Raw genomic sequence first — 22,078 nt, 5'->3', positions numbered from 1 at the left:
GACTTAAGAAAAGAGTCGGTAATAATCCTGACTTACACTTAGTTTTCACCTCATGATTTCTTTATGATTTTTGGTCACAGGAGCCCATTGAGAAGGTCAGTGAAAAATTCTACTATTGTAGGTGAAAAGTACTAAAAGAGGCATTTAAAACCTTAGAAAAAGCGAACTACTATTAACATTAGCCAACATAAGTCAATCTTATTGTACATTCAGAACATAGCAGCAATCTTAAAAACATGGCACTAAAGTCACTTAATAATGCCTTTGCTCAGTCCTCTCTCCAAGTGTTCAGAGCATCAGTTACCGATGAAGCCCCGTTACTAATGTATGCTGCAGCCTCCACATTCAACGTAGTCAAACACAGCATGAAGGCTAAATAATGGTTTGGATTTCCTTCTGTTAAGTGCATTAATTTGTAAACAAATGCCTTTTGTTCTGAAATTCCGTGAGATTTTTTTTTTTTTTTTTTTTTTAGGTTTCAGCCCTTGTCACACCACACAGCATACACTACAACTCCACCTCCTCATAGCCACACAATGTTCACTGTCAGGTATTTGTTGTCTGCTTGGGTGTGTCATGGGGCCAGGCTCTCTCTAGATGTCCTGGGGGACTGTTTACTCCAGTCATGCTCCAGCTTCTATATTTCATGTCTGGTGGCATAAGAGCTCCTGAGTCCACAGTTCATCTTCTATGTGTTATTACTGATCTTCCTTTCTATAAGGCAGGAACATATGTAGTCCCCTACTATAACTTTATATGAGCATTATAGTGTTTATATTTGAGGCCAACTGACTGTGTTCAGTTTTTCCATTGGTTCCTTATTGCTTGTTTTTAGATTGAGTTCTTTCCATTTGAGCCATGAAATCACAGCTGAGGACTCAAGGTGTGGCCTGAGACAGCAGAAGTAGGAGCTCTGCAGGAAGTCGAGATTTTTTTTTTTTTAAATGTAGTATCTATGTGTTAGAATCTACTTTCTTTTAAGATAGGTTCAGGAAAATAACATTTTAATATGAATTAATAGGAGATAATAATATACATCCACAGTAACTTGAGAATTGGACCTTGGTTATAAAATAATATGTTTTTCTTGGGAAGCATATGCATACTCAGTGGTCTAGGGTCACATTCAGTTAACTTTATGGAATCTCCATTTCCACATTTATCAAAGGGGTATAACAGAGCCTTTCTCCTAGGTTTGTTATTGCATTCAGTGGTGCAGCATGTATGTAGCTTAGCACCCAATAAGTGTCAGGTGGTTAGCACACAGAAGTGCCTGTTGATAAGCCCATCTGGTCTGCTAATGTGGCTTTGAATTTCCCTGTGGTTTAAGTAAAAAGGGAAACATAACCCTTTAGAAAAGTCACAGTGACTTTAGGACTAAAAGTAAAGTTGAGTATTCATTAAAGCAAGTTCCTGATTTCTTGTTTATCAAGGAAAGATTCTGGAAGGATGGAGTAGGAAAGACACAGTAAAGACTCCCATGGATGCCATTCGCCCCTGCGGACTATGGCCAAAGCAACTTTGTAAGAGGCCACTGTCTTAGAGCCCTCTTGAAAGTCTGAAATAACAAAAGGCTAAAGCACAGAATCCCCAGGTACCTATCTACCTATCTATCTATCTATCTATCTATCTATCTATCTATCTATCTGTCTGTCTGTCCATCTACATCTAGGTGTCTATGTAGCTGTGAAATCTCCAAATTCTGGCAATGCTTAGAACAGAGCAAGAAGGGGTCACTGACATATGTGGCAGGTGGCACAGATATCTAGAGAAATAGCCTTTTAGAGAGGACAATTCTTCCTTCAGGATAAAGAAATAAACAGAATATAGAGGCAGACCATGGCCAGCTGGGCACCAGCTGACAGGAAGCGCCAATAGCAAAGAAGTTACTGGTGATTCTAGATCTTTTTAGGAAGTAAGGCTTTGTGCTCAGCTGAGGTCATGGGGTGCCCACCTTTGGGGTACAGGAGGGTGGTTAGAACTATGCCTGTTCCATGATGGATTCAAATATCAACTGGAAAAACATCAGTGACCCAGCTCATCCAACCTTCTTTCTAGTCTCCACATGGAACAGAAAGAACACTTTGAGAAACAAAAGCCATACAGGAGAACCATCAAAATTGCTTATGAAAATTCCTCTCCCAAATCTATCCTGTAGAGAACAGGATGAACAGTAGAAGAGATACACGTGGCATTTCAGGCAGACACAGGTGAGACCCTGATCCTGGCAGACCAATGACCATTACATTTCCCCTTGACTGTCAAGCAGACATTTGCTGTTGCAATGTATTTGATGAAGATGATAAGAAACACCATCATCTGGAAGCAGATGCAGAGATCCACAGCCAAGCACCAGGCCCGGCTCTGGGAGTCAAGTCGAAGAGAGGGAATAGGGATGAGTAACGGGGGCGCGTCAAGATCATGATGGGGAAATCTATAGCGACAACTGAACCAAGCTCATAGGAACTCACAAACTTTGGACCAACAGCTATGGAACCTGCACAGGACTGGACTAGGCCCTCTGCAGTAGACAGTTGTGTAGCTTGGTCTGTTTGAGGTCACCCATGGCCCCTGCAGTATCTATCTCTGGTGCATGAACTGGCTTTCTGGATCTCATTACCTATGGTCTAAAGCCTTGTTCACCCTTGATACAGGGGGCAGGAGCTTGGTACTGCCTCAGGCTTTGCTGAATCCCCATGGGAGGCCTTACCCTTTTGGAGGAGGAGGGGTAGGCTGGGGGTACAGGAGGAGAGATAAGAGGGGGATTTGTGGTTGGTATGTAAAATGAATTAAAAAAAAACTTCTTAAGGCTGGGCAGTGGTGGTGCATACCTTTAATATCAGCACTTGGGAGGCAGAGCCAGGAGAATCTCTGTGAGTTTGAGGCCAGCCTGGTCTACAGAGAGAGTTCCAGGACAGGCTCCAAAGCTACACAGAAGAACTCTGTCTCAAAAAACAAAACAAAACAAAAAACCCAAACCAAAAACAACAAAAAACCAAAAAACTTATTAAATTAAAAAAAAAAAAGAAACACCATCATCTTTCTCATCAATTTATTTTCATCTCCTCTAGGAAATAGTTTAGTAGAGTATGTAAGAACTTATAGTGGTCAGAATAGAACACAGTCCAAACAGAAACCATAGAGGTATCTGGAAGAAATTTCATTAATTAAGTCATTTTGCTATTAATAACTAAATTGTTAATGAAGTAACTAATTATTGATTAAATTATTTAGTTATTCAGAAGTGTAAAGTAGTCACTCTACATGAAGCAGCATCTGTAAGTTTTTCCAGTCTCTTTTCAAGTGAAGCCTTGGTAGGTAGTTCTGCTCTAGTCATAGGCATGGGAGAGGCAGGACCTGCTGCCCAGGCCAGGTGGGCTGCATGGCTCCTCTGGTGTTCATGTATCTGAAGAGCTGAGCTAGGATGGAACTCTGAGAAGCATCCATGGTGTCGTGCAACAGGGACTTTATAACAAGGGCAGGAGGAACTGACCGACTTTAGAAAAGAGACTTCATTTTGATGAGTTTCTGTGAAGAGGCACCTGTACTCACCATAGAAACTATAGATCACTATAGGTACACATGGAGTAGACTCAGCATATAAACCAAAGGATAAGAATATATAGTTCTTCATAGTCAAAGCTTTCTTGTGAAAGATAAATATGGTTTTCTTTGAGGGAATTTACTTCTCTGTTATTTACTCCATAAATACCTGAATACTTGTCATAGCCAAGGCATGGTGCTATGTCATATTCAAGGCATGGTGTCAAGTCAGTTTCAGGAGAGGAACCTACAATAATACCTACATTTTGTAGCATAGAAGTAGTGGGAACAACTGCAGCCCTCATCCAAGGCAGACTACTTCAGCTTTCTGCCTGAGAAGGCAGTGCCACCCAAGAGAGTAGTCATGACCTTCCATAGTCCCTTCCAACTCAAATATCCTAAGGTGACAGAGTAGACAAGGCTAGGCTTTCCATCCATGGATGAACAGAGTAGACAAGGCTAGGCTTTCCCACCCATGGATGAACAGAGTAGACAAGGTTAGGCTTTCCATCCATGGATGAACACAGAGTAGACAAGGCTAGGCTTTCCCATCCATGGATGAACAGAGTAGACAAGGCTAGGCTTTCCCATCCATGGAAGAACACAGAGTAGACAAGGCTAGGCTTTTCCATCCATGGATGAACACAGAGTAGACAAGGTTAGGCTTTCCATCCATGGAAAAACACAGAGTAGACAAGGCTAGGCTTTCCCATCCATGGATGAACACAGAGTAGACAAGGCTAGGCTTTCCCATCCATGGATGAACACAGAGTAGACAAGGCTAGGCTTTCCCATCCATGGATGAACACAGAGTAGACAAGGCTAGGCTTTCCCATCCATGGAAGAACACAGAATAGACAAGGCTAGGCTTTCCCATCCATGGATGAACACAGAGTAGACAAGGCTAGGCTTTCCCATCCATGGATGAACACAGAGTAGACAAGGGTAGGCTTTCCCATCTATGGTTGAACACAGAGTAGACAAGGTTAGGCTTTTCCCATCCATGGATGGACACAGAGGCATAACATTTATTTTAAAATAGATGCTGGGGATCAGACTCCAGCCATCATATGTACTGTATAAGAGTTCTACCAGTGAGCTAATTGTGCTATTCTTAAAAACAACTGAGACAAGGTCCTACTATGTTACTAGACTAGTCTTGAATTCCTGGTCCTCCTGTCTCAGGGTCTATATTGGCTCGGACTCCAGATATGTACCACAAAGCATGGCTCTTTTGAAGACATGATTTAGAGAAAATCAGATTCTGTTTGTGGACTATATTTTATATCTTTCAATTTAAGAACCTACAATGTTTATTTGCTTATGTGTTTGGTTTTAATGTACACACATGCTGATAGTGCAAATGACCAAAAACAGCCAAGTGAAACTTTTTTATTCCAGTGGAGATATTTTGCTTTTGATCTAAGGAACACTTTGTCCTTTTCACTCTGTCTAGGGAAAAATAGTATAATCTCTCAAAGTTGTCCAAACCTCAGTGATCCAGTGTGTTTTTTTTTTTTTTTTTTGAAAAAGAAAGATCAGCAGCTAAGTTGGTGCAGGACTGTGTGCTGACCAGCTGCTGCCAAATGGTGCTAAACCCTGGGGCTAGGGCCATGGCCTTGCACATAAAGTTCTTGTCACACAAGCAGGAGATCCAGATGCCACACTCTCAGCCCTTACTTAAGTGTCAGGTGGGCATGGTGCCCCATGGTAATCTCAGTACTATTCAGGTAGAGGCAGGGGACCCTGGGAGAAAACTGACTGGGCACACTAGCCCCATCAGTGGGCTCTGGTCAAATGAGGAACACCTCTTCCATGTATAAGGTAGAGCATGATGGAAAACGACTCCTGATACCTAACCTCAAATGCCCACATATGCACCCATACCCATGTGTACATGTATGCATGGATGCAGACCTTCCCACAAGACTCATTTGAAAAAGGAAACCTGTCTCTAACATTATGTTCCCTGGGGAAATTAGGGTCCTTCTCTTACCTGAGGAGCCGGAGTTCTGCCAGCAAGGTTGGGTTCTGCTGAGCCTTCTCCGGTGTGGGCTGAGAAGCTTGCTCATGTTCTAGCCGGAGTCTCTGGATCTCTTGTAAGATTTCTCTTGAGAGAGAGGAAGAAGGGAAGAACTGGTGTCAGTGTTTCCTTGGACACCAACATGTGAACACACCAGGACAGCAGGACACAGAGAGAAGAGAGGTTGTCCTGTGACACCAACGCGTGAACACACCAGGCCGGCAGGACAGAGAAAAGTGGGTTGTCCTGTGACACTGATGTGTGAACACACCAGGCCCGCAGGACAGAGAGAAGTGGGTTGTCCTGTGCTTAAGAACAGAGCTGACCTTCCTCAGGCAGGGGATGCCTTGTACCCATGGAGTTTGGATAGGTGAAGGGAAGGCTCACCCTGTCTTTACCACACCCAAACCATGCAGGCTGTGCAGTGAGCTGCCGAGTGTTATTTCTAGGACCTGTCCAGTAAGTAATACTGTGCTGTGCTAACATATCCAACCAACATTGGTGAGTGCAATGTTTGGTATCTCTTATAATTTATGAACATACTCTGACACCACATGAATACTTATGAATACAAATGAGAGATGCTTGAGAGAGAAGAAAGGATAAATGATGCTCACTTGGCAAAAATACATATCTTTAGTCTTTTACTGAGAAACAAATTTTTTTTTTCTTGCTGAAATTATCAGAGAAACCCAAAAGTCATATTTAAAAAAAAAATCTTACTTTATATCTTCAGTTTTAACCATGAATCTCAAAGAAGGCAGCCTTACAAGGAAAAGCTTTTAAAAGGATTCACTGTAATTGATCCTGTGACACATTGGGGCAGTATTGATGCTAGAACGCCCTGCACTCGGGTGAGCATTAGGCCGGCTACCAGTGACATGTAACTGTGCAGGGCAAATTATATGTAAGTAGGTTTGAAGCCATTAAGTAGGATTATTAGTTATATTCTCTTGGGGGACAAGGAAGTGTCAGGTTTCTACTTAACAAAAGGGCCAGTAAGACAGCACAAAATACCGAGAAAGGAGAACAATCTTTCTGAGCAAGTTGGGGGGTAGGATGCCTTTCCATGTTTCAAAATTTTAAATTGACACAAAATTGTCCATTTTACGAAGTAACATAGTAACATGATACATGCATACAACAAGTAATGATTAAATTAGGCTAGTGAGCATTTTTTTTTTTTTCCTGTTGGGAGTATCAGACTTCCCTAAACCAGGTAATGGGTACCAAAATATAGACAATATAGGTCAAGCTTGAGTATTCAGAAACACAGCAGGGTGGTTGTAGTTTTGCATAATTATTTGCGAATCAGGAGTCCAGTCCACCTTTCCTGGGAATGGTGAGAAGGTTGGACCCTAAACATTTTTTGTTTTCTCCCTGATGCTCTGTGGTAGAAATATTTCTTTAAAGAACTATTTCATGGAAACTCATTTTCCTTATAAAAAAAAGAAGAGAACCAGCCACCATGGTTATAGAAAGGGCGGGGCCTTGTGCTCTTAGATTTTTTTTCCCTTTCTTCTGCTACTTTTCAGGGCTCCTAGGATACCAGAGATCTGAGCCTGAAAATGAGTGAATTTCCATTAGATGGGGCTTAGAAGGGGTAAATTCAGGATGGATGAGCTGTTCCTCAGGGATGAAGCAGGGAATTCTAGGAATGATGCACTCCTGAGGGTAGGGGCAGGGTGAAGCTCTCCTCTCCTCTCCTCTCTTCTCTTCTGATCTCCTCTCCTCTCTTACCCTCCCCTCCCCTTTTCTCTCCTCCTCTCCCTTCCCCTCTCCCTCTCTCTATTTCTCTCTCAGGTCTATAAGCATGTACTTAGGCGTGCACAACACAAAACCACCCAGAAACAGGCAGGAAACGATGTCAAGGCACAACTAAGGTTGCTAAAACATCTACAGCACTTCCTGCTGATTGTAGAACCAGGACAAAGACCCAGATGAAGGCAGATTAAATGGGGAGGCAGAGGACCTGATTACGGACTGAAGTGCTGAGATGGAGTGTTTATGGGCACCTGCATACTTCCTTCCCCTCTCTGTCTGTAAAGGGCACAGGAGGAGGCCTGAAGTGTGTGGATCTCAGGCCAGGCTTAACCTGCCCTGCTGATGCTGCACAGACGCCACAGTTCTTGACCCTGACATTCTTTTCCTCTTTCCCACTTCCAACCATCTCTTTGTCTCAGACAAACAGGAGGAAGAAGCAAGACAGGAAGAAAAGGGGTCCATTAGTGAGTCTGGATGTGTTAAGATTGTTATGGAAAATCTGGAGTCTGTCATGGAAAGTAGAGAGGAAAGCAGGACCCCTCAGTTGGAATTTTTAAAAGTAATTCTATAGTTACTCTTTTGTCTAATCATCTTCTGTACCAGCCATTTTAATGCTATTTCTGGCATCACATATTTGCCATTGGACTTATCACCTCTCCCCAGCATCTACTATATGAAAATGCACTCTGCACACTTAATTGGTCAGTCACTCCATCAGAAGAAACACACAGACATCTTATCACATGTCTGAACTCTGATCTTCATCACTACAGCATAAATTTCATTTTTTTGGGTGGCCTTATGGATAGTCTTAGATATTGATACTTCTATTTTATCCTTCATCTGAGTCCTTTGGATTTTCTCTGGCAAGTGTTTCTCAAAGATTATTGTTATTTTTACCTATAATTCTTTTGTCTTTCATGGCCGAACTTCACTACCTTGACATGTCCAACTAACACCTCACTTCTACACAACAATTACCCTCCCTCCCCCTTAACCTGGACCACAGTGACAATGTAAAGTTGGTCACAGTGGGGGAAAGGTGGAGACAGGCTATATTACTTTTAAATATTAATTTGTATGACAGATGATAATAGTCACTGTGCCCACCTTAAAGGGCTGTTGAGGATGAAATGGAAGGAGATGGGTGTGCACATTCTATAAATACACAAGTCTCCACCACTGTTTTTAATATCTCAAAGCAAAGGGTAGTTTTCCTGTCTGTGTCACCTGGAAGCTGGGTTGGATGTTGGCAATCATCACTTTGGACCTCTCTCAGATGGATACTTACTATTTTCTCATTCAAAAACATTTATTCAGCACCTACAATTTCTGGTGCCCTCCTGGGCCATGCAGGTTTTTGGCATGACCTCTGCTCCTAGAGAACTTCAACTTCATTCATGGATGATGGGGTTAAAACAAGAAGTAGAGGCATAAGTGGCATTATTTCAGACATTGAGGACACACACACACACACACACAACACACACACACACACACACACACACACACACACACACACCGAGGAAGTAGTCTTAGGGGGTTATACCTCATAACAATGAGAGGCTAGCCTGCAGAGCTCCATAGAAAATCTCCCTAGGCTGAAGGGAGGGCTATTAGGAAGTAAAAGAAACCACAGGAGGCTGGAGTGTGATGGTCATGGGCACTGACACTGAAAACAGTATGCAGGACTCCGGGGGAGCTAGCATCTTGCAGCCATGATGACAGGAGAGGGTTTTAATCAAAATGTCATGGAAAATCAAGGGGGTTCTTTCTTGGGAAAAATACCACATTTGTTTCAAAAATGACAGGTTAGTCGGTAGCTGCTGGTGGAGATGAAGTGGGGAGCTTTGGGGGAGATGCTGCAGAGACAGAATCAGTGGAATTAATCTGTGTTGAGCAGAGATGAGACCTATTGATGTAGAGATATTTGGATTGAACAATGGATGATGGAGATGCTGCCCCTAGTGTTTCTTTAGCCTTATAGGAGGACTCCTTGGTGAGATTCCTACTCATCCCTAAGCAACAGAGACACATTCCACCTTGTACCCAGGAAGATCCTCCTGAACTACAGCTTGTTAAGAAAACTAGAAAAGCCAGGTGGTGCTGGCACACACTTGTAATCCCTGTAATCCCTGCACTCAGGAGTTAGAGCCAGGCAGATCTCTGAGTTTGAGGCCAGCCTGGTCTACAAAGTGAGTTCCAGGAAAGGCGCAAAGCTACAGAGAAATCCTGTCTCGACCCCCCCCCCCCAAAAAAAAAAAACCACAAAAAAACCAGAAAGAAAACTAGAAAAAAGGGAAATCAGAGTTTCCAGGGTTGTCCAACATTCATCATGTTGATGGTTCAGAAAAATACTGGACACACATGCACAAACATACACATACACACAAACATACACACCCCTTCACACAGGCACCTCCCACATGCATGTACACATCTACAAACACAAACATACAGACAAACATGCATATACACACCTATACACAGGTGCACCCACACACTCACACATGCACACAAGCACACACATCCACACATAGGCATGACCTCTGCTCCTAGAGAACTTCCATTTCATTCATGGATGATAGGGTTAAAACAAGAAGTTTTAGCATGCACACAGGCACACACATACACATACAAACACACACACACACAACAGACACACACAGAAGCACACACACACACAGCCCCCTACCCACACTTTCATGAAGCTCCAGTAACCATCTTCACAACCTTGCCTTATCCTCCCTTAAACCGGCCCGTTAGGAAATTTGAAAATCTCAAGGCCCATACCCCTAAGCCCTACCTGTTCTTGTTTTCTAGCTCCGCAATCAGCTGCCTTTGTTGTTTATTTGCATCGATGGTGAAGGAGATGTCAGCAGCACTCCTCTGCTGAGTTGGCTGCTGTAAAACACGGGGTTGACACTATTTCATCTTAGGAATGTGAATTCACATGTGAGATGGGAGTCATGGGATATGCAGACAAGGAAGGACAAACTACCCCATGGGGCAAGGAGTGAGAGAAGAATAGGAAATTAAATTGCCATTCACTGTAAGAGCAAGCTGTTCTCCAGATCTCCAACATACCTACACAAAGGAAAATAAACACCCCTTCCTCAGGTTCTCAGATATGAGAATGAGATTGGGTAGAGGGGAGGTGTGTGGGGCTCCCAGTTGGGCATATCACACTACTGTAGAGTGTGTTTGATATATTGTGCACCCCACTAAACTTATCTGGGAGTCAGAGAACGGAACAGCCAGTATATTAAACATGGAGCTTAGGCAGTGGTAGCACATGCCTTTAATCCTAGCATTCCAGAGGCAGAGATCCATTCATATCTCTGTGACTTCAAGGCCACACTGGAAACAGCCAGGCATGGTGGCACATGTATTTAATCTCAGGAAGTGATGGTAGGAAGCAGAAAAGTATATAAGGTGTGAGGACCAGGAACTTGAGGCTTTTTAAGCTTTTAGGCTTTTAGCAGCAGTTCAGCTGACATCCATTTGGGTGAGGGCTCAGAGGCTTCCAGTTGAAGGAACAGGATTGGCTGAGGTGAGGTGAGGTTAGCTGTAGCTTGTGTTCTGTCTCTCTGACCTTCCAGTGTTCACCCCAATACCTGGTGCTGGGTTTGTTTTTATTCATAAGACCTTTTAAGATTTGTGTTACAGTAGAGGTTGTGTTCCTTAGTCTATCATGTTTTCAAAACTGGGAATTCATTACCAAGACATCATAGTCATATCAACAAAGACAAGAATAAGGAAAAAAAACCACCAGTTTTTTGTTTTTTTGTTTTTTTGTTTTTGTAATTAGCACCAGGAGTAATGACAGCAATGGACTGGGGCTTTTGAAATTCAAAGATGCTGGAGGCCAACAGGAGTGTCCTTTCATTCTACTTACGGATGAGGATTCTGCTGCCAGGCGTGCGGCATACCTGGCGATCAGCCTGTGTTCTTCATCAAGTCGGTTTGAACTCTCAAGCATACTAGAGAGAACAAAGCAAAGAGGGGACTGTGAGGCCACTTGGAGAGATTCATGTATTCCTATCACCACCAGGGCCTTTGGCCATTGCAATGCCAAGTGTTTTCAAGCTCTCAAATATCTCTTAGATTAATGATCCTAAATTGGGTTCATGACATGATCTAATATGTGGCTGAGAAGGTCAGTAATAAGTCCTTTGGCCAGTCAGTTCAGTTATCCTATTAAGAAGGCTCCAATGAGAAGTAATATGACTTTTCTGATGTTTCAGATATAAGAATGCTTTCTCTTTAATTTAATTTTATTGCTTTTAATATTTTTTTATTTCATTTCACAAATAACTCATGTCAAAAAATGACAGTATTATACATATGGAAGTATTCAGGAAGGGGAAAGACCTAGCTGTATTGTTGTTGATCCAATGACCCCTGTCTGCTGGCACTCACATCCTACGTCATCTTCCCCCTTTCCTGTGGTCTTCACTTACTGACTTTAAAGAACAGAATATGGCAGAGGAATGGAATGTTACTTCTAACATATGGTTTTAAAAGACTGTGGCTTCCATCTTGTGTGCCCTATTTCTTAAGGTCTCTTGTGATACTTTTCCTGAGGTACTCTGGATCCCATGTCATAAAACTGCCAGTAGGATGAGGACCCAAGTCAATCAGGATCCATGTGAATGAATCCCTGCTGTGTGAGGCTGCTGTTGATCCTAGAGCAAGAGGAGAGATGGACTGTCTCCCCACAAGCATCCTTGAGTCAAGAGCATCTTGCTAAGCCAAGCTCAGATTCCTTCATGAAACTGTGAGATGATGTTTGTTTCTTTAGTTCGCTAATCTCTAGGGTAATATGCTACACTGGAAGAGCTGGCTTACATGGCTGTGGACTATAATGTAACTTCCCAGACAACCCATGCCTTCTATTTGCTTCCAAAGACACAGGATTAAGTGGTGCTTCCCAATGGCATGGATAGAAAGTATTCAGTGGCTCCTGTCGTGTCATAGGAACCACTCACACTGGGATAAAGCTGTCTAAATCCCTGAAAAGTGTACAAGCACAAACAGTATGAGCCTCTCAAGTTCAGAAAACTTCATCTTCTGAAATTCTTCATTTGAGACTCTGCTTGGGTACACTGAAGAAAGTTCAATGAGACACTCCAATGACACTAATCTCATTAACATGTAGCTCTTCGTTTACTTTTCTCCATTATTGTGATGTGGATGAGGCTGGAATTGAACTTATCTGCTGTTTCTCATTCCCAAGCATGTTTATACCATTCCCCACAGGCCCTTCCATGTTTGTTCTTAAAATAAAACTAGTAAGGGCTAGAGAGATTGTTCAGTGGCTAAGAGCACTGGCTACTCTCCCAGAGGTCTCCCATTCAATTCTCAGCAGCCACATGATATCCACAACCATCTGTAACTCCAGTCCCAGGAGAGTGGACACTCTCTTCTGGCCTATGGAAACAGGCACATGTGGTGCACAGGCATTTGTGGATGCAAAACACTCACATACATAAATAAATAAAAATCCAATAATAATGATACTTGTGACTGCTCATGAGAACACATATTCCTATGCCAGTATCATTAAGAGTTTTTCCATTGTGAAGACTCAGATCCATAAAGTAATACAAAGTTACTCTATATGTACATTTGCATATAAAAGTAACATGCAACATGGTATCTTAAACTTTATTTTAGAGTGAGAAGATTAGTGGATCCCTTCATGTTTTCTAAGCTAGGAACTTATTCCTGTTAGCTGAATTTGGACTATCCTCTGCACCACTTAATATCTGTTCTTATCTAGATCCCTTACACCTGTCAACCCCACCAGTTTTATTCTCAAACACTTCTATTCTAGAGTAAGCCTTTTTCTGTGGATTACAGTAAGTAAGCATTCCTGAATCCTCCAGTGTACTAACCTATCGCCATTCACATAAAGAAGATTTTATTTCTGATTGTTCATCCGAGGTAATACATGCAATAAGTGTTCCAGTCAGCACACTGTCTGGAACATGTCATGTGCTAAAAAATATTAGCTACTACATTGTTTTGCCTCTTGATAACTTTGTGAGTCACATTAATGATTCTTGTCTCTTAAAACAATTTCAGCTACTATCTGAACCATCCAGAGCAGGGAGTCTTCAGACTTTAAAGTCTAAACATGCTGCTGGGTAGCACAATACTTGAGTTTCTGAACTCTCTACTGGGGTTGGTAGGGATGGCTGGGGTTTGGGGGTGTAACTGAGAATCTGTATTTCTGATGAAGTTTTAGAAGATGATACTCCTGGTGTCAGAAGATTCCTGAGCAGAATAATCTAGAAGATCTAACAATTTAAACAAAACATCTGCATACCAGAAATAATGACCATATCTAAACCATATAAAATATACCATTTTTGTGAGTGTTTGACTGATATTTGCATAACTGTTTGGTATTTTACAGACATTTTTCTTACACAAGAAAATTCTAGACTGCAGAATTCATACAATGTATAATATCAATCCAGAAGTTGACTGAACATAAATTTTAACAGAATAAGCTAAAATTATTTCTTGGAAAGCTGATGCTTGAAAGTAGATTGTGTCATTGTAAAATAATGTCTGCATTGTGTAGGGCTTAAGATGGCCATGTTTTTTTACTCTAACTTCAAGAGAAAGGAGAAGTTACACTGTCTTTGCTTTAGACAAATGCCTAACTTACAAAGAGACCACTTGGTTTGATTTTAACCTGTCTATCATTTCTGGCTGGTATGTTAGAGAACCACTGCCTAATTCAACATAGTTTATGTGGGTTAAAGTACCCAGTGTTCTGAGCTCAAGATGATCATCCATCTCAGTGCTAGAAAGTGATTTTGTCATGAAGCCTTGTGAATGCTTTGATAAATATATAATGAAAAACCTTGATAAAAAAAAACTCTTCATGGTAAAAGTATTTTTTATTATGAATGACCTGCAAGCAAATAAAGTATGAAAGTTAAACAAGAAAGCCTCCTGGCAATGTAAGCCATAAAGATATGAGATTCTGTCTCATAAGTGATAACTCATATCCCAGGCCTATCTTCCCCGTAACATGGTATGAATGAGCACTGGGGTGATATACTGCTCAGTTCTGCATACAGATGATTTATGATCCTGCATGAGCCTTTTGGGATGTTTAAATCACACACTGGTGAATGGGACTCTTGTCTGATAAATTCCATTATTTCAAGACTTCAGTTATATACAGTTTAAAATCAATGACCAATAACCTTTAGATCATAAAATAGATGCCAACTCTAGCACTTTCTCTAGTGCCAATTATTCATTTGAAGACTCTACAACGTGTAACCTACAAGATGATGGTATACTAAAAGGGGTAGCTCTGTTGGCTACAATTTGGAGTTGAGGGAGCCATTATCTTGAAAGCTCTTTGATTTCAACCTTAAAGGCATGGTCAGTGACCTTTACAAGGGATATCAGATGGCATCCTGGTATCTCAGGTGACATCCAGTCAGGACTTACTAAACTGAGGTTTTGCAAAGATTTCTGGGAACTCAGGTTTGTTCCATTTCTTTGATTCTTTTGGGGGTGGGTGGGTCTGATTTGACTTCCAGAGTGGGGTTGTTAGTGAAAAACATGATGTAACTCATAGAAGAAATACTTTCATGATCTCTCTGAATAGGCTTTTCTTTTCTATTTGTTTGGATAAAGATGCTACAGATAGATTTAAAGGTTATCAAGTCTGATGTGTTATTCTTCTATTAAAATGTAAGCAGCTAATGGGAGGGTCACCCAAGAAGGTATTATAACTCATAAAATAGTGTGTGTGTGTGTGTGTGTGTGTGTGTGTGTGTGTGTGTGCGCGTGTGTGTGTGTGTGTGCACATGTGGAGATCATAAAACAATTTGTGGATGTCAGTTCTCTCCTTCCACCATGTGGGTACCTGTTGGGGAATATTATTTTAACGTGTGTTACTTTTATTTATGCTGCATTTGTTTAACTCTGTGAAGCTGTGTTACTGTGCCTGTCTAAAACACTTGATGGTCTAATAAAGAACTGAACGGCCAATAGTGAGGAAGTAGAAAGGATAGGCAGGGCTGGCAGGCAGAAAGAATTAATAGAAGGAGAAATCTGGGAGAGGAGAGATCTAGGAGCCAGAGAAAGAGGAAGACATCAGGGGTCAGCCACCCAGCTACACAGCCAGACTTGGAGGAAGAAAGAATGGTATACAGAAATAGAGAAAGGTAAAAGCCCAGAGACTAAAGACAGATGGGGATAATTTAGGTTAAGAAAAGTGGGAAAGAAACAAGCCAAGCTAAGGCAGGCATTTATAATTAAGGATAAGCCTCTGTGTGTGTGATTCATTTGGGAGCTGGGTGGTAGGCCAACAACCTAAAGAGCAGAACAACCAACAACATTTTGGCATACCAATGTGAGCCTGAATTTCCATGTAGGGCTTAAGAAAGCTGAAAAAACAAAACAAAACAAAACAAAACAAAACCAGCTGAAAGATACATAGTAAAAGAGGTCCAGATGAAAAAACCTCTAAACAGGTTCCAGTGTATTTTACAATGTGTAGGCTTAAGAAAGAAAGAAAAAGGGTATGGGCAGTCATAGAAAGAAATAAATAGTTTAAAAATAATAAATTATTTAAAGAGAAAAATAAAATAAAATAAAAAAGAAAAAGCCACATAGAGATGTGAAATACTCAGGGAATCTGGATCTTGTATATTATTGTATTGATTTTAAGTTTCTTGATGGTTAATGGGCAAGAGACAGGTGCTGTGAGACATGAGACTGTGAACAGGACTGCAAAATTGAACTAACCTAGATATTTTAGGGCTATCTTAACTTTAAAAAAGAAGTCAAAAAATGTATTTGTAAAATGGAAATAAAAAATGCTTTTGAGTTTTGTTCTCATGGGAGATGAGGGGCTGTGGATTCCTTCAGGAATAGTATGGATCAAGTTTGATCAGGGAAGACTTGACAGGTGATATCTATCAGCTAAAGTTACTACTGGTTTTCCCAGGACTTGGCCATTATCTCAAAACTTTTTCTGGGAAGCCTAAAGATGTGCTTGCCCACAGCCAGCAGGAAGTAGTTTAGAGAAAACAATACCCACATTCCCAAGAGTTGGAGGGTATGGGTGGTTTTTGGTTATTTGATGGGTTATGGATGTTTGTTATCATTTAGGGGAATATAGAATATTGATACAAATTTAAAGTTATTTTTGTTACACTGTATATATGTTTCTACTCTTATTTAAAGGATTTTTGTATATTGAAAAAAATTTAAGGTAATTTTTGTTACAACACATTGTATATATATTTCCATTTTTGTTTGAGGTATTGTGCCTATGCAATTCATTTGGAAATGTAGGGTGAAGTTCTAGTTTTTGAAAGCTATTATTATAAACTATATAGGATAATCAGGAACATAAGTTAGTGATTAGTCATTTATAGTAATCAAAATTGTAGATATGTTAGGTATGCTTTCCAGATCATATAGAGATATATTTTAGATAGATAGATGGTCTCCATACCTTTCAAAGACCTACAGTATATGTAATTTCAAATGCTTTGTTAACTTATGGCTTTTCATGACAATGAGACACATCTGTTCCTGGCAGCACCAATTTACTTTAGAGATGATGGGAATTTAAGAAACTTCTTATAGAGTTTGCTTTCAATGTGGCAAGGCTAGCCATTTGGACAAGAAGCTGCTTTTACTTGACAGTATGTTATATAAACTGGACATACAGGACTGCTGAACTTTGCCCAAACAAGGCAGGGTGGCCCTGCAGGGTTCTTGCTTCACAGAGGAAGCTGTCAGACCTTTTTCAGGATACAGAGGAAAGTGACTGACAAACTTTGTCAATACAGGTGGGACAGTCTTTCAAATTTCCTGCTTCATTGACAAGTCTTCCAGATACTGTGGGCCTGTAGGCTGAAGATGGATACCCCAATGTTGCATAGGAACTTTGTGTGACTGTCCAGGTAGTCAGATGTCTCTGTCATTTCTAGAGTTTCTGGAAGTTGTATGCAACACACTTTTTGTTTACTTAAATAAATATTATATCCTTCTGGGGCCTTTGATGGAGTTGAAGACTAGATAGATATAGTTGCACTTTTCCTTAGATATGATAGAAAGTAAATCAGGTATAAAATATTGGATTTACTAAGATAGGATAGACTATGGAGTATTTTCTTTAAATGTAACAGACAGAAATGAATTGTAATTCAGTACATTGTGACTGTAATCTTTAGTCGATAATTGTTATTATTGTACATAGTCTTACTATGTTTAAAGTTAAAGCCTTTCATTTTTGTTTAGAAAAAAAGGGGGAAATATTGGGGAATATTATTTTAATGTGTGTTACTTTTGTTTATGTTGTGTTTGTTTAACACTGTGAAACTGTGTTACTGAGAATGTCAAAAACACCTGATGGTCTAATAAAGAGCTGAACAGCCAATAGTGAGGCAGGAGAAAGGATAGATGGGGCTGGAAGGCTGAAAGAACTAATAGAAGGAGAAATCTGGGAGAGGAGAGATCTAGGAGCAAGAGGAGGAGGAGGAGCACATCTGGGACCAGCCACCCAGCTACACAACCAGCAATGGAGTAAGAAAGAAAGGTATACAGAAATAGAGAAAGGTAAAAGCCCAGAGGCAAGACAGACAGGTTAAGTTAAGAAAAGCTGACATGCAACAAGCCAAGCTATGGCCAGGCATTTATAATTAAGAATAAGCCTCTGTGTGTGATTTATTTGAGAGCTGGGTGGCAGGCCCCCCAAAAGAGCAAAAACAATCAGCAACAGGTACCTGGAATCAAACTCAGGTCATCAAGCCTGGTGGCAAATACTTTTACCTACTGAACTATCTTACCAGGCTGGAAGGTTTTTTGTTGTTTTTTCATTTTGTTTTAAAATCAGATTATATTTTACAGGTAGGTGAGAACAAAATGTTATAGATAGATAGTACTGTCTAAGAATTTGGAAGACAATGAGCATATGGAAAAGAATGAAGTAGTCTTAGGGCTTGGGTGGTGTTTTTAAGGAACTGAAATTGAGGTGGGAAAGAGCTGAGTTTTGAAGTTTATAATCAAGACTCTTGAATCAGTGGTTTGTAAGAAAAAAGGCAGGAATTCATGAAACAGTATTATTAGATCATAACAATAGAAACTCGTTAAAGTGGTTTCTCTTAAGAATGTATTCAAACTCCTTTATTAAGACCTTAATAATGTCTTAACCTTTAACCTGATAAGATATAAGAAAAGTTATACATTCAATCAACTTTTAGCCTACACATTAAAAATAGACATACATAGGGTAAGTGGATTTTAGGTTGGAGTATGTTATGGAGTGAATACATCTTCTTTTGAATTTATTTATTATTGCCCAATATCCCACTAATTTTAGACTATGGCTATCTTTATAGATAAAGCCTTTAAAGCAATATTTAAGGTTACATGAAATCATAAGCCATAGGTGCTAACTCAACATCACTGGTGCCCTTCAAGAAGAGGTTCCCACAATATAAAATATTGTGGAACTTTTATATTTTATTTATTTTATTGTTTTATTTTTCTTGAGACAAGGTCTCATTACAGTCAAGGCTGGCCTCAAACTCATTGATTGGCTAAGTATGGCCTTCTGTCTCCACTTCCAGGGGTGGTGTTAGGATTACAAGCCTGTGCCCCTATGTCTAGTTTATGTAGTGCTGGAGCTCAAACCCAGGGATGTGTGCATATTAGGCAAGCACTCTACCAACTGAGCTACATCCCCAGTCCTGGTGGACAAGTTAAAACTACTTGTATTACAAATCCATTAAGCAATAAATCTACTTACAATATAATGTACAATTTCTTGTACTCAAGAATAAGAATAGACTAGTTTTAACTTTCTTATAGGAGATCAGGAGTCTAACCAAGAGACAGCAACTGATCGTGACAGCAAATTACAGTTGACTGCCTTTAGCTATTTCCCCTTCTTCCCTCACAGGGTTTTGAGCAATGTACTAGACTGTCTGAACAGTATGTGTATAGGATGTAATTGTGGTTAGAGGCAGAAGTTCTGGATTCTTTTTCATCTTTTGTTCTGCCTGCCAGAGATATTTTCCATAAATCACTGGTGTGTCCAGGTAGTTGGTAGGCTTTAGAGAGGGAAGAGAGTACAAAGTCTCAGTGTGTTTCTTTGTGAGACTCCATCCTCCCTCATTGGAGAAGGCCCTTACAAACCACACACTGTTAAAAACAACCAGGAAGTCATCATGTGTTGTGGAATATTCCTTTACACTGTGTGAAGATGTGTCAAGTGGTTGGTTTAATAAAGAGCTGAATGGCCAATAGCTAGGCAGGAAGAGGTTAGGTGAGACTTCTGGGGACAGAGAGGTCTTGGAGAAGAAAGCTGGAGTCTCCAGCCAGAGGCAGAGGTAGCAAGACATGCAGGAGGAGAAGTAAATGCCACGAGTCATGTGTTATTTGTAGATGAATAGAAATGGGCCAAGTTATAAGACCTAGTGGGACAAGCCTAAGCTATAGGCCGATCTTTTATAATTAATAATATGTCTTCATGTCATTTTTTTGTGAGCTGGTAGCCCAAAGAAAAATTCATCTATAACCATGTATTTTCATTGAGCTGCCATTTACTTGTTCAGCTTAAGTGTTTCTTTAACTTGGAAGCAGAGTATTTATGAATGAGCCAGTTTTCCATTGTGTTAAGTAATTAATATAGGGTATCTCACATCTCAGTGAGGGTGGAAAGAGGATGGGCTTCTGAGTCAGAAGACCTGTGTCCAAGCCCTCACCAGCATTCAGCCTTGCATCACTTCTCACATCTTGCATTAAGCATATATTTTCTTTCTTTCTTTTTATTTATTCTTTTGTGTCTTTCACATCATGCATCTCAATCCCATTCATTTCCCCATCCCTTCATATCCACCCTCTGCCCTTGAAACATTTCCCCACCAAATAAACTAAAATAAAAGTTAAGAGAAAAAAGAAAAAAAAAAAGGAAAACTCAGTCTTGTCATAGATGCTGTAGTGTGACAGTGAGTCACACAGTAAACTCTATTGCAAGTACTCCTTGCAAAGAGTCATTGGTCTGGGTTGAGGTCTGGTTTGTGCTACACTATCGATGATGGGCCCCCACTGGAACTCCTCTGGGTTATCCTGCTGTTGCTCTGTGTTGTGGAGATCCTGCAGCTTTAGGTCTGCAGGACCAGTCCCTTCACATGCTTCACCAGATCATAGATGGGGTGGATGTTGGGGTGGGCCAATGCATAACCCTGGTTCTGGTCCTGGGTAGTTGCAGGGTTGGTCAGCCAACCAGCTCTAGTCTTTACCGCCAGGATGAGCTCTCCTGCATTGCCCTGGTGAGCTCACTCCTTGCAGAGATGAGCAAGGGGCAAAGTCCACATTTTCTTATCAGTAAAATGGAAATCACCCTCTTAAAGAAGCAAGTTCAATAGTGCAGTGCGGCAAACAGATCTGTGGCTTTTGAAACATTTTATAAATTTAAGACTTACTGCTATTCTGGCTGCTTTGTCCATAAAAGAGATCAAAGAGAAAATTCTTGGCTCGTTAAAATCTTGAAATTGAAATGAAATAAAATAAAAATAAAAACCATGGTACTAATTCATAAAGGGTAACATGTTAGTGGCTACTATGCTTATTGATAATGTGATCAAAATACGTGCTAAAAGGAAATTAAAAATAATATACTAAGAAATGCAGATTTGGTAAGTATGGAGGCTGTCAGCTAGATGGAGGTGCTATCCGTGGAAGCTGTCTGGAGAACACAAGTTGACAAAGGGTTTTGCAAGAAGTGATATAGGATAGTGGTTATGGACTGGGATGGACAATGTTTAAAATCTGTTTGCTGTTTACCTAGCAGCTGTGAGATGGGGGGGGGGTGTTGAACTCCCTAAAATGATATCTTATTTATTAATGGGAATGAGTCTATTTACTCTGTGGGCTACTCTCAGGACCAAGAGAAGTCATGTACATAAAGCTTGTTATTACACATCATTCTATTTCACCATAACTGATGGCACAGGTCTAGCTACCCTGGTGAGAGATCATGGTCTCATCTCTGTTATCATGACAGGTGCTAGCATCTCAGGACACTAACTTCTGACTGAACTCATAGGGCAGGGAGGAAGCTATGAGAAATCCGAAGCTGTTGGAGCTTCATAAGGACACAAACTATAAATAACATGGCAGCAGTTCCCACAGAGTCTGCCTCACCGGTCAGTCTTAAGGCCTGTTTTGCATCACGGTGCAAACCCCTCCTGGCTTTTTCCAAGCAAATGTAAGGTGTCTTTGCTGGATAGCCTTATGGTCTAAAGTGACTGTGGAGTCAATATGATTAATCGCTTGAGTAGGGAAAATGATGGGAAGTGATGAACTCTGAGCTTTTCTCTTCGGAGAGGTGGTTTTATTTTTTTTCAACCTTCATCAAGGAAAGGCCAAAGGAATGAGGTTAAAGAGGTTGGGACGTGTGTAGAATTATTCAGGTGAGGACAGGGTGAGATCACCATTGCTGTCTTTTCATTGGCTCCAGACTGACTGTATGTGAAGATGCCTAATAAGATTTTTTAAAAAAAGTAATTCAGTATTAAGCTTCAGTTTTTCAGTCACTGAGGAACAGTGGATTCTATGTTTGTTGTAAATAAAGTGAGTTAGGAGAAAGTAGACACTGCTGAATTTAGCAGCTCAGCGAATCTGAGCATGGTAGAGAGTGAAGTTTTGTGTCTTCAAGGAAGAGACCATAGGATGAAATTAAACTAGTGT

The 22,078-nt window shown here is 40.6% G+C and overlaps 1 protein-coding gene across 20 annotated transcripts in view; it reads right to left on the bottom strand.

Annotated features, from left to right (window-relative positions):
* The window catches only part of Dtna (dystrobrevin alpha), a 363,615-nt gene that overhangs the window by 30,223 nt on the left and 311,314 nt on the right, over positions 1-22,078 (bottom strand). For 18 of the 20 annotated variants that reach the window (XM_036204660.1, XM_036204653.1, XM_036204648.1 and 15 more), the window contains 3 exons: positions 11,229-11,313; positions 10,137-10,234; positions 5,540-5,653 (listed from right to left, as the gene is read on the bottom strand). In XM_036204660.1, coding sequence (XP_036060553.1) covers positions 5,540-5,653; positions 10,137-10,234; positions 11,229-11,313 — 297 coding nt within the window. The remainder of the gene's footprint in view (positions 1-5,539; positions 5,654-10,136; positions 10,235-11,228; positions 11,314-22,078) is intronic. The other 2 variants (XM_036204655.1, XM_036204657.1) reach the window with 1 other exon arrangement.

Source organism: Onychomys torridus, chromosome 13 (assembly GCF_903995425.1).
Source record: "Onychomys torridus chromosome 13, mOncTor1.1, whole genome shotgun sequence".
In the NCBI taxonomy this organism is placed as follows: Eukaryota; Metazoa; Chordata; class Mammalia; order Rodentia; family Cricetidae; genus Onychomys; species Onychomys torridus.
This window is presented reverse-complemented; position numbering and strand designations above follow the sequence as displayed.